Source organism: Formica exsecta, unplaced genomic scaffold, assembly GCF_003651465.1.
Source record: "Formica exsecta isolate Colony F162 unplaced genomic scaffold, ASM365146v1 scaffold2, whole genome shotgun sequence".
Classification (NCBI taxonomy): Eukaryota; Metazoa; Arthropoda; class Insecta; order Hymenoptera; family Formicidae; genus Formica; species Formica exsecta.
The window spans coordinates 543031-557252 of record NW_021849297.1 but is presented as its reverse complement, the minus strand read 5'-3'; the positions used below and the strand labels follow the sequence as shown (position 1 = coordinate 557252).

Below are 14222 nucleotides of genomic sequence, written 5' to 3'. Positions count from 1 at the left end.
GCAGGAAGTATTCGGCGTGGCTTTTATCGATCGCGATCCGCCATGTCGATCGACAGACCGAAGTGCTAATGGGTTAGTCAGCCCGTACACAAACTCACCTTGCTTCGTGCGAGTAAACCAGCTATGGAAGAGAGAATGGAACGCGCGAAAAATGCCTACATACATATACCTATACCATATCTATCTACTTACTTACACACGTGTACAAACCGTCGCAAGTTGCGTACATACGTACACGTGCTACGCTACACGCGAGGAGTGTCGGCTATCGCTCTGCGGAGACACAGTCGCGGCTAAGAATAATAAATAGAGATAGACGAAGGTAGAGATAGAGACACGGGTGTATATACAAGACGCGGGGAGCTCGCGATATGTGTCTTTTGCGGAGATTATTCCGATGAGTTATATGAGTGATCGTTCAGGCTTCCAGTTTAAATAAAGCCGCGCGTGTAGTTGTATATCGACGCCGGTCTCGATTTTCGCTTGCGCGTTTAAAACTAGTCCTGTCAATTCTGTATCACGCGGCCGGGCGCGGCGTATATTTGCGTCGTTGTCCGTCATGAGATATCCCTCCCGGCAATGTATATCTCGCGGGTCTCGACCGAGAGAGCGACTCTCCTTGGAACGCTGTCGCTCCGCCCGAACGATATTTCGAGTTACAGCGTGCGATTAGTAAGGACGGATATTAGTCGCGGCGGCACGAACTAAGCTCGTTTATTTCGCAAGATTTCATTCAGTCGCACGATTGTTTCGAGCGCCGGACTCGGTCTTTCGTTATGATTTATCACGGCGGCGGCTGCCGCCCGCGCTTAACACGGCTCGCACGCTCACACAATGAGGCAATTAGACCCCGATTCTTTATTTAATGGGAAATGATAAATAAATTACACGTGCGTCGACCAACGTGGTCGGATGTCTCCCGTTCGAGTCGCGATATCTTTCGATCGATTTAGGAGCAGTCGACATTTTTCACCGGATTCAAAGTATAACCGCGGTAAGTTTCGACTTTGATCTCCGCTCGCATAAAATCATGGCCGAGAAGAACCTTCTGAAACGCTCTTTAGCGCCGTCGGGCAATTAGCGCGGAATTCGCCGTGCGTTCGCGCGATCTTTTTATTGCGCCTTGCGCATAAAGTCATTCGGCTCGGTTCTTACCGGAGACTCAGGGAACCCTCGCATACCGTAACATTCAGACGGACCATGACGAGGCATAAAGCGTAAATATTGATATAATGATCGTGCGTTATTATATCGATATCTTTCCATTAGAATATCCAACGTAATCCAGACATAAAAATGTGAATATCTTTAATATCGAAAATTGAAAATGACTAGTATCAATATCTTGATTCTTGATCATGTTTGATAGTACTTGATATTAAGAGAGTAAATAAGAGTATAATATAAAAAATGTGCAAGTTATATATATTTTTTCTAAATCTATTTAAACTGATCTTTATTAAAAATGAATGTTTATTTTTGTGTTTCAGATGCAATGGGTAAGTGAATCTTTCTCCAGCCAAATCACCATTATCGGTAAGCGTGACAGGATTGAGACAATTCTTTCGGAATGCAGAAATCTCATACCAGCTGCGTGCAGTTTAATTATCGTAATTAACGAAGCGGTTCGTTATATTAGTAACTCTTGCCCGAGAAAAACCCAAGTTTCCGCTCTGCGTAATCGCTCTTGTTCGAGAAAACTCGCCGGATGAATGATCGTCATAATCGCTCGGTTCGTTTACAGCGTTCACGTGCGTGTCGTGAGATTACGTCGCTGATACGAAACGTGATTGCATGCACGTGTGAACGCGCGTGATACGGTCGCGTAATTAAAAATGGTTCACGTGAAACATCAGGATGTTAAGAGGTAAAAAATTAAAATTAAGCTCTCACACACGAAATTAGTAAATGTGAAAAATTTGTTTTTTAAATTCGCGTTATTTAATTCCGACTATTTTTATTTCGTCGTCCGCTATAATATAGGACGGAATTAATTGAGCGCGATTAAATTGAACATTGAGCATAAAATGTACACGCACAACGGACAAAAAATAAAATAGTTTTAAACTGAATATATAAGCGAAGAGGGGCTCTCGATACGATAATAATTCTTTTAATGGATCATGTTGACTATCGGCGACACAATCCAAACGACAAGACTCCGTAAGACGATCTTGCGTTACCGATCTGTTACAAGCGCAACTTGACCATTCTCTTGCATTTTTTTTTCTTAATTCTCCCTTATGCGTACAACGCATGCCGCAATAACGAGGCACTTCGGCTTAATTAGATTAATTAGATTGTAGGCGAGAGAGGCGGACCGCGCGGCTTTCTGAGAATCTGCCGTTAACCGCGTTATCGTTGCCAAAAGATCCCTTCTTTTTACGCGGTATTTCTTAAAGAAAACCGCTCGTTTTCAAGAACGAGATATACAACTAATTTAGGATTTATTTAATCTTTGAAAATATACCGATTTATATATATATACTTTTGCCTTCTCTCGAGCTAATGGTTTCTCAACTTTACGTGAATTAATTATATTGCACTCGTTACGTGCATTTTACGTTCGTTATACGCTGTATATTCATTGCAGTAATCATTAACGCAGTATTTAATGCACAGATGGCGAAGTTCGATGTTCAAGAATAGTAGCTTATAAATATTAATGCTTTACGTTACTTTTACTGTGGTAAACCAAGTAATAACATGGCGTTGTTAATAATGTCGAAGAATAGGAAACCGTACAGATGAACGACGTATGGGTAATCACAATCTTGAACGAGTTGCGCTCATCTTTCTACAGGTAGTCTTTAACAACTCGTTAAAGACGCAACTATCATTAATCCTTTAGCCGGTACACAAAAACTCATATAATCAATCTCCGCGAAATGGTGGATATTATTACAGTCATCTCATTAGTGTTTTATTGCCATCCAATCAGATCGATTTACGTCGGTAGTATATAATTTAGCGTTACCGCTTAATCGTTAGTCTCTCGTAAAATTTCTGATGTCAACGAGATACAAACATCGTCAACAACTTGAGTTAATCAAAGAGTGTACGTATTAAAGAAGTGCAAATGTATTTTGCACATTTTTTTTTTTTTTTATACAAACAGCCGATTTCATTTATCTCAATTCAAACGATATTTGACACATCGTCGTTTATCGCCCGTCGAAAAGAGAGCGTTGAAGAAGCTTCATCATGTAAGAGAACGCGTTCCTTTCTTCATCGACGACTCGGCCCGTCAGCCGATGGTTATCGGAGAAGCGAAACGAAGGCGCGAGATACACGGTCAGGCTCTTCTAGTTGGACGGACAGCCCGGACCTTCTCTCGCGGTCGCGGCAAAAACCTTCTCGCTGGCCCTACTTTTTGGTCGTTAATTAGTTGCATTTTTTTACGATCGCGCACACGTGCAGAGCGAGCCGACGAAATGGACGGAGGAGGGGGGGAATAAAATTATAATAAAATTTCCTGCTAACTGTTAATTTTCTGAAAATAATTAAAAAAACAAGGTAGTATATATTAAAAATGTATAACTTTGTCTTTATTATTTGCTTTCATTATATTGTCTTATAAGACACAATATAATTATTTTATTTTATAATACAGACATAAATCAATAAATTTTCAGAAAATTAACCGTTAGCAGCAACTTTGGTAAATATAGCGAATAGGGGACCCAAACTTACAAAGTACATGCTACATTGTAAAGCAAAGTCCACCAGAGAGGGGGGGGGGGGGGGGGGGGGGGGGGGGGGGAGCGCGACCGAGGGAGAAAAAGATAATCGAGGACGAAGAGAGATACCGGAGGAGAAGACGCGGCGTCGAGGCTCGAGTTAACTCTGAACCTCACCGCGCATAATGTTCGGCATTGTGCTCCTCGGCTTTCGTCTCCTTTCGTCCTAGAGTACACGTGAGTCCTTTGTCCACGCGACTCCGTGAGAGATGAGAGAAACGTACCACGAAATACGTGCACTCGCCACGTCGCAGGCATCGCCGCGACGTTTAAAGTGTAATTACCGGTCGTGACTTGAAGTATTCATTAACGCTCGGCGGCAAGAGGCTTCTTATGGGCACACGGCAATTAGATAGACCGTTCGAGTGTGCATTGGTCGTTGAATTACAAACGGTATCCGAACAATCGCCCGCCAGATACTAGAAATCGTCAGGAAAGTGTCGATCAATGATTTCCGTTGCGCCACGCGCGAGTCGTCTATATAATTTAATGTTTTATAATGTGAAAGATGATTTAATTCATTTGCAAGTACCATCACACTTTTGTATATGAAACTAACAATGTTGGTATCGGTATTGGTTGCTTCAGAATTCTGACAGGGACACTCGTCCACACGTATGTACATTTTACGCAAAGTTAGATAAAAAAGTGAATGTAAGGAAATTAAAGGAGGAGTATACTAATTTAATACATGCGTTCGCGTTCGACGATACGCATGAAATTAATTTCGCGCCGACGGGTCGTGTTCGAAGGAAATTAATTTCGCATCGTCCGTCTCCTTATAAAAATATGATCATGAGCGACGTGTATTACAAGCGGCTTAAATTAAGCACGGCGGTGAATCGTGCGTGGATGGGCGGTTAATTAAAAAATTCGGTAGTCGTCGTGAAAGGTTGGAATTAAATTTCAGGGGCTAGAGTCACGGTTAACGACGCGTGTTTATACTTATTGGGTATCAAGGCCGATTGGATCCGGCGAAACGGTGGCGATTTTGGGGAAGGTCCATCGATAAGATAAAACGACTTGTGCGTAAATGTTGCCCCTTTGCTTGCGTCCCTTTTACGATCGCTCGTACGGGATATTTTCCTTCGTGTTTTCATGTTATACGAATACATGTCTCCTTACGTTTCTAAATGAGCGTTAATTATTCGCAATCGTTATCTTGCCGATTATTATCTCTTTACCTTCTTTCGCGCGCAAATTTCTAATGAACGTTCGTCGATTAAAATTTGTATTCATGAAATAAATATGGTTTCATGGGAGATGGTCGCGAAATCAAACGTATTGACACTGCTGTTCAAATTAATTCGCCATAACTAGTTACTCGCAACGACCGGTTGTGCGTTGTCGGGGAACGCTCGTATTCCCACCATTCGTATTTTCCATTTTCCGCGATAACCTGTATACTTATGTATATTAAACGGACGCATCGAAGACGCTATTGCCTTCGAGACTGGCGGAGTGGATAAGATAAGAGGCCCTTACTTTTTCGATTATTGCCCGTTCTCGTTATCTTTGAGGACTCTTTGGCACCTCGTTTCGTGACGCAGGAGCCTCCTCAGCTGCCGTCGCACGATTCCGAACGGGGCCCATAATGGCGCGTTTGTCAGATCGTCCGACAATTAGAATGCAAATCCGCAGCGCTCGCGTATGCATATACACGAGCCGGGCCCGTAACCGTTCGCGGCCCATGCGCAGTTTTATCGGATATATCGGGGTCCCGACAAGCTCCGCTTGTCCGGGCACTTTTCGGTGCGGTCCGTCGATCGGGCCCCGAAATTCGACGCCTTTTATGGCCCGTTATTCCGCGAATCGATGAGAATAAGAGCTCGAGAGCGACGCGATAACGCCGGGAATCCATTCAAACGGTCGACTACATGTTTGAACGGATGCCATCTCGATGGTCCTCGTTATTGCGTTGATTAAAATTAAATGACACTTTCGAAAGTTTTACAAGTCCACGATGCGCCATTCGATAATCCCCTCATCTCCTCGCCGGAATAGGTGATACGAGATGCAAACGTGGAACCGAATGGATCTTTCAGCTGGGATCTTTGCGGGATTACCGTTTTGCACGCGTAATGATAAAAGTGTCACATTGTTACGGCGAATCGTTTCGTCTCGGTTTCGGCTTTCTCGATAGTGGTAGTGTGGCTGAAGTACAAAAACCGTAAGTGCTCGGGCGCGCGCTCGGAGATGGAATTTCTTACGACCAGAAATACGACAGTATTAAAGTCGGTTTTACACCACTCCGGAATGGCTACGAGCCGGTTAACGTCGATCGCGGCTATACGCCAGGATTTCCCTTACATACATATCGCGCTCGATTTCTCGGATTTACCTCTAATAGCGGACCACAGGCTTCTCGTACAAGGCACGAACGGTTCAAACTTATATCGAAGCCTTCTCTCTCTTGTTCAACGGTGAGAATGAGAATGGAACTTTTTTTAACGATTCCCGCCAAGCCGGCGTTTCCTTCCGTCTTCGTGCGAGCTCGTTGTATCGGTTTCACGTTTTCGCGGCGGCGTCTCTTTGCAGTCAGACGATTCCGTAACGTCGCACAGTCTGCGGTCGTCCGACAAATAGATTACGTGCTCGCGAAGGGTATTCTTCGTGGGGCGCGCCCGCGTCCGCCCTTCCTTCGTCCCTTCACACATGCCACTCACGTACTCATCCGCGTTCCGAGTACGTCGTATCCGGCAAGAGCCGTCTCGCCCGGCGCGCGTTCTTCTTCTCTATTCCGTTTTCCCTCCTCGGGGCGCCTCTCCAAAAATTGCAGTGCGTTAGCACGAAATCCACTAACCATTCCATTATTAAATCTGTGTCCGCATTATATGGGGGACGTCCCGGCGTCGCCGGCATTAAAATTCACATCATGCCGGAACCGTCGAAACGATGAAACGCGGTCTCCTCGTCGATACACGCCGAAACGGATTACGCATAATGACTTTATCCCCATCGCGCAATTAAGCGCTATTGCATCGCTCGTCGATAATGCACATTTCTCTCGATTAAGAAATTATTCTTTAATTTATCCAGACGCATATACGCTGCGCGTTATTTTTATCACGTCGATTAACGCGTGATTCTTCGATTATTTTTCAATCTAATCACGCACGAACGTTCAGACAATCAGAATATTTAATTTAAAAAAATATATTATTACGTGTGCGTCATTACTCGATAAGTATATATTTGATGCATATTATATGACATGAAGTAGCGCGAAATGCTATTGCGTGAGTCTTATTGTGTGAAAAGTCATGAGAACGCCGCATACTAAAAATTATTGAAAAAATTAATTATTAGGTGGAAACTAGATAATCTACGTTCTTTGCGGACGCATTGCATAAGTGCAACTGGCTCGTGATATGTCATCGACCACCGCGCAAACTCTCGCACTATCCATAGTTTCAAATGACCAAACGCGTTTGCCTAAGATTTTAATTCCCGAAACTTGCCTCGTCACCATCCGTTTTCGAAGAGTACCAATTACGTTCTTATTCCTCTCGAAAGATAATTTTGCTGCCGACCCACGTTTGTTCCTCTGCATCGGCTCTCGTTACCTGTCTCGATTATCCTTTGAGCAAATCGGAATTTAACTGAATAATTAATTTTCTTATGCTTTTATTAATCCAAAAATAATAATTTTATAATTTTTACTGTTACGTCTTTATGTGACCATATTTAGTCGCTCTCTCTCTCTCTCTCTCTCTCTTTCTTTCTGTCTTTCTCTCTCTTTCACGTTTTTTTAAAAATATTCTTATTAATTTTAATGTTTCTACATTCTGTGGTAACGGTTTAGATTATTAAAAATATGTATCTATATGTATAATAATTTGTATATTCTACTTGTTCTATAGATATTCATAATTTTATTATATAATCCTTAACTGTGCTAAGGCCAAAATCGTGACCTCTTTTGGCCTTAACATAGTTAAGGATTAATCATAGTTTCGTACATGGCAACGAGAAGTAATATACTTATAGTCAGAGTTAATTATTGGATGACTCGTAATTTCTCGAGACGGTAGTTTGCCCCGTTATAAATTACGCGATCTCGACGTCCGTGTAGATCGTGACCGATCGACTTCTTGCCGCGGGAAATAACCGACGCGACGGTCGCTACATTGGCGAGATTCAACGACAAGATGGGAGCCAACAGAGCAATCGGCGACACACGATACCGAAAAACCGGAACACTCCCGACGAGGAGGTGACTAAATCGACCGTAACCTGCTATCACTCGCCGTCGAGGACGCGCGGGCAAGAAAGCTGGACACAAGAGTAGAGCGAGGGAACGTGGATTCGTGCGCGTTCCGCTGGCGATCGCGCAGAAAAAGCTCGCGCCTGTGATCTTACCGCGCGAGAGAGGCGAGTTGTTTATCTACTTATTATGTCAGCCCGATTGTTAATTGGGCATATTTGAGGGTCGAGGCCCCGGCGGTCGCGGCATGTTCGCACGTATCTTGCGTACGAGAGAGGAGAGATGGACGATCTTCCTTTTTTTCCTTCAACGAGCTGTCTCTCGCGCGCTGTCTACTATACCGAATCTTCTTTTATTCGCGGCATTCGCGCGATCCCGCGATTATAGGGATCTAATATCTGCCTGGCTGACCGGGCTTGTTTGACGGACTCATTGCAAGAACGATCGCATACCTTTCGGCGATCACGACCGGCCTGCCGTCCGTCTTTAGGGAAGACTATCGCGCGTTCCGTTGCGTATTTGAAAACGTATCTCCCATTTCTTTTTCTCTTCCCATTCGCAATTCTTTCGGGCTGGTCCTTGTGTCTCCTTTCTCGTCCTTGCAGCGGGGCTGACAGCATCGGGCGAGAGATGCATCGCTTCATTCCACGTGGTCGGTCACTTAATCTACTTTTCAAGGACTGATATTGCGCGCGACGATCCCGTGTAATTCTTAATGAAAAATTATTCGACTTTTCATTTCACGTTTTTTGATAGGAATTCTCAGATTTTTGTAACAAAAAATGAAGATGATACAGTAAAAAAATCATCGTTGAACTTCATCGTATAAAAATGCTGGCAATGTAAATCTCTTGTAAAAATTCTTAAAATTTTATTCATTTGAAATAAATTGACAAATGATACATTCTCTATAAAGATTTATCCCGTTGATTCTGCCCCGCGCGGCTTCTCGAATACCGCGGGACAATTTCGCGCCGAGTCTAGGTCGTAAAGTAATTTCGCGATCGGCTTATCTCGATATCTCGCAATTCAGCAAACGTCATAATTTAAGCGCGCGGCCCCGCGAAGAGAAGAGCGAAGCGTGATTAAGACATCGAGCTATCGGACGATGAAAAGGAAGAGAAAGGGCAGGCGATCGGAACGAAACGAATGAAACGATGCGAGAGGGGAAGCGAGACGAAGAATGAGCGCATTCAGCGAGAATAGCCGCTCGCGCGCAGAGGTGGGAGAAAGTCTTATCCGGTACACTGGATAGGATGTGTGCAGCCAGTCGCAAGAGGCGATGCAGTTTATTAATGTGATTTATGGGGAGGCGAATGCCCTTCTCGAAGCCGCGGTCCTTCGTGGTCCACCACCGTCCTCCCGCTCCCCCCCCCCCCCCCCCCCTTCTCTCCCCTATATCCGCGTCGTATACGTATCGAATCGATCGAATTTTATTTTACTTATTTGCCGAGAGAATGAAAGCGCGCACCGTCGCGTCGCGTGTTTATGCGTGCATGCACCTCGCACAGGTGTGTAACGCGGGACGTAATGCATCATGTTGTTCTTGTTTTTTGGCCGACTTGTCCCACACGGTCCCAGCGGTCGGGTTTTCGGTTTAAGCGCTCTCGGATTCCAATACACGCGAGTTGAAACGACGCCGCGTGCACGCGCGAGCCGCTTTGATAGTTCATAAAGTGAAACGGATTCCGATTCGGCGTCTTTTGTAACGCAAGTCGCCGTCCGTCGTATTGGGTCGAGCCGGCGTCGTATAAGCGTCTGCGCTTCTCGAACCGCGCTTTTGTGTGATCGCGAATAAAAAAAAAGAAAGATTTAAAAGAAAATTATATCCCCGAGATGTGTGTTTGTTCTCGAACTAGCTGAGCAGTCTTCTTTTTAATCTATCTTCAAATTGAGAAGTATTTTAGTCAATCAAAATCTTCGATATTTTTCATTTTCATTTTACATTAATTAAATATATATCTTATATTTAAATTAATTATTTTAAAGAATTTTACTTATTTACGTATAAACGATTCATAGTGAATAAAATTAAACAATCAACTCGTAATTATTGAATAGTATGTACTTTAATATTATCACGCGCGAGTTTCAATAACTTTGAAAGATTTAATAATGAGACATTAGAAGAGCAAGAAGATAATTTTAGCCCACGATAATTGATAGGATTTTACTCTTCGATCCAAAGTTTCAATTGCCGTGGAAAATTATCAGTTCCATAAAAGATTCGATGATTGCTCTTATCTATTCGATACTCTCGCATATACTTTCGCGAACATAAACATCTCTCAAGGATGTGGTCCATGATCGCTGGTAATCGTCGCAAGAACGATACTTAACGGACGATTTATTGTACAATTAGCGTTGCTTTTATTCGACTACGCAGTAGAATATAAACTTGAAAAGGCATACGCGACTGGACAACCGGTTTAATGACATCTATCACCACGATTCTCAGATCCGACCGCCGATATCGCGATTTTGCGGTATACAACTTAATAAGTGGCGTAATCGCCTCATGCAAGGGCTATTCAGATTGATTAGGTACAAGTATAGATACTGGGACATCTATCTTTTCAAGCATTTCTCGTCATTTTTTGTGATATAATCATTCGTACAAAATTCACAGAAAACATAAAATCTCTAATCATATATTAATAATTGGTAGAGATACAGTGTATACATATAAACGTTAAGCGATAATAATCATCGTAGCATGCACTTGCATAACTTAAATTTGTACCAAGCAAACTAATCTTACTTTGTAGCTCATGTTATCACATCTTGATAACATCTTGGAATAAATGCATGTTATCAGTGCGGTCGATGGGTTCTGGATGTTATTAGAGTATGTACGCGATATAACTACGGAATTTATACATCTGCGCTCCGTTGAGACAATTATTTTTATCTAACTACTAACGATAGATAGAAATACTTAATCGAAACTTACGCACACATCTCTCGATAACAGACACTTCGCTTTCGCTGCGATTTCATCGTCAATTTTTTTATCGTCTCTGCGAGACTATTACGGGAGAATTTTCTTCATGCGCGGCACGAATACGTATCGCCCTGGGTCGAAGGAAGGATCCATGGACCACGTATATCTCTTCCCACGCGAAGTCCCAAGACGAGGCCAGATCCGCAACGAAAGTGGCGAGTGGTCAGCGCCGAATACCAAACGAGCGACGAGAGCAGAACGTCCGACGACGAAGCGGCGCGTCATACATAAGGTATGACCGGACCGGCGAGGAGAGAGCGCGGGGGAGAAGAGGACGAGATAAGGAATGGAAATGACGCGAAGCGAGATAGGGCGCGAAGGTCCGAACGGTCGACGGAAAGAGGATATCGAAACGATATAACGTTGCATCGCGCCGAGTTCGCGGTCCATCTTGCCCCTTGGGATCGGGACGGGCGATTTTCTCGGGTCCTGATCAAAGGGAGAGCTGCGTGTGCGGCCATATATTTTCGCGTCGCGTAATATTTCATGAGCCGTTTCTCTTTGTCGACGATCGAGGAATAGGGAATTGCTATCCGGACGCGCGCTACGCGGCCAGTTTGGCACGACACCTCGATAGCGGCAAGAGAGAAGAGAGAAGAGAAAGAGAAAGAAAAGTGGTTATACGTTGCGAGACGGGGGCGAAGGGGGATAATTGCGACGGACACGATTCTGTCTCGGGGTCTCACGCGAGACTGACGAGAGTGAACGGAAAAAGAAACTTCGGTTTTTCGCGGCGGCGAGGGAAAAATCGCTCAAGTGGCCGACAGAAGACCGGCCGTGGATGGAAATCGCGGTCCGCGTCAAAAGTTCCCTCCTTTACTGAACCATGCGTCGTTTTCTCGCTCGATCGATTCGTGAAAACCCCCGTCGATTGATTTTTATATATTTCGGTACACAACCTGTGTATATATTTCCGTCATACACCTTAGAATCTATACACTTAGAAATTATTTATTCGGGAATTTATAGAGATTGCTGTACATGATACGATTTTATATAGGCGCTCGCGGCAGCGCTGAAAGAAACTCCACGCCATCAATCTTACTTGTCGACGACCGCATTCTCAAGGTCACCGGTTTGGCGACTCGAATTCCTTCGTGTATCGAAATTTCATTCAAATTCTCAACAGTCGCTCGCGACACAAACGGCTCACTGCGCTTCGATCTTTAAATTCCCTCGGCGATTTCCACATAAAAAAAAAATAAATACATATACTATATTTTCCAGAAGATGTGTGGCTTAAAACAGTACAATACTCTAATAATATTTTTTCATATTATTAATGTCTTTGAAGATATTTACTTGCGACGTCTTATATGCTTCATGCTGTATGTCACATATTTTATCCATCATATGTTACTTTTCTCATATTTTATAATTTCCTTCTGAAATATTAAGAATTTTTCAAACTTAAAGAAAAATCTACAAGCAAATATGTGTCAGATATTACATCTTCAAACGTTAAACAAATTCTTTCACGAGAATATTTCATGCGCGGTACCGAGTTCGTTAATCATATCAAGGATTTTCAGTTCTCCGTTTGATAGATCTATTCGCTGACGTAATGTTTGATGCAAATCGCCCAGTGGCAGATGAACGCGCATCAAAAGTATACTCCCACGAAGGTTTGGAGCGCGAAATGACGATCTCTTCGCTATCGGACGATTCGTTTGGCGACGCAATGGGATGAAAATACCAGAAGGCATTTTACGAGAAGTATATACTGTGACAGTAGAAACCGGACGCATTCTTACACACATATATACACACACACACATGTGCAGTCGCGAAAGAGCGCCGGTCATTTATCCTGCGCTCGTCAGACCGCATTGCGCAATACGAGGCGTACGAGAAGCAAAAAAGAACACTGTGAGATAAAGGCTCGTTCCTCGCGCCACGCCATCGTTCGCAAAATAGATCCTGCGGAGAAACTCGCGGGGTGGTTATCGCAGATAAATCGCCTCGCGGGTAGGAGAGGCTCGCTCACCGCTAGCAGGAAATGGGCCCGTGAGTAGCGAAAGGACGGTAATTGATTCTCATCGTCGCTACCGCGTAAGAAAGGTGGAGAGTAATCGATCGCAACCGCGAAGTGATTGAAGTGTGCTCGGTCCCTCGCGTTATTAGTTAATCAGTTATTCGTGCGCATCGCGATGAAGAATATTCGAGCGTGACTAAAATAATCGAGACGCCGGAATGTTGTACTTGGCGTCGGTATATATGCGCGATCGAGAGAGAGAAGAGAATCGATATGCTCTTGGTAATATTTAAAATTTTTTCAACTTCTTATCCTCGCGCGCGCGCAAAGTTTGAGGTCCTGATTGATGCTCTTCTTAACATCGCCGCGCGTGTACGCATAAATTAAGGAACACTCGGCCGTTTCTCGAGAAGTGTTTACACCATAAGCAGAGAACAGCCGATCCTTCGATGGAGGTTGGCAGGATGGATGATCTCTGGGGATCTACCTTCTCGATCCCCCGTTCGGTCACGCCCAGGATAGGACTTGGCGGCTGCTGCGCGTCATCGCGCCGTTCGTAAATTCACGGCGGACAAACTGGCAAGAATAGTTCGCATAATTCCTCAAGGCCTACCAGTTTTGACGGCGGCGGTCGACCTATCTTGGCACAATCTACCTCTCTCGTTCATCCTTCGTTCTCTTTCTTTCTTTCCCTCTATCCGCCTCTCTTCGACGAAAGTTTGCTCTCGTCTCGTTTCGTCTCTTTCGTTTCTTTCGTTCTTTCTCCCTTGCTTTCTGTACGTCGTCTGGGGCCTGCTCTGCGAATGCACGACGACGGTTTTAGATTCCGGATCTCGGCGACCCAACGAACCCAGACTTGAAGAATGTATATAGTATGTATATATACGGAGACATGTATAAATATTTAATTTATTGTTTTCTTTATAAGTGGAATTAAAACACCGCATTTTAGAGCAAGACACGATTATAATATAAAAGCTATATATACGTAACGAAAATTTGAGTTTGAAGATGACTAATATCTAATATTAATAGCACTCTCTCATACTCTATATAGTTATCACAAATAAAACCTCTAAAAAAAAAAGAAAGAAAATGAGATTCTGATCATTGAAAAATTTTATTATCGTATCGTTTATTATAGTATCCGCAAGCGGTGCATTAGAATACTCGTTAAATACCCGTATTGCGTACATCCCGTGTGAAATTGACGGACGTTGATAAGCAAAAAAACCGTTAGGAAAGATCAGAGGGATGCACCTTTGCAGATAAAGATCAACACAGACAGCACCCGCA

The 14222-nt window shown here is 43.7% G+C and overlaps 1 protein-coding gene across 4 annotated transcripts in view; it reads left to right on the top strand.

Moving 5' to 3' along the window:
• LOC115234269 (homeobox protein homothorax) overlaps positions 1–14222 on the top strand; it is a 403166-nt gene that overhangs the window by 169572 nt on the left and 219372 nt on the right. For all 4 annotated transcript variants that reach the window (XM_029805219.1, XM_029805218.1, XM_029805217.1 and 1 more), the window contains exon 8: positions 1491–1499. In XM_029805219.1, coding sequence (XP_029661079.1) covers positions 1491–1499 — 9 coding nt within the window. The remainder of the gene's footprint in view (positions 1–1490; positions 1500–14222) is intronic.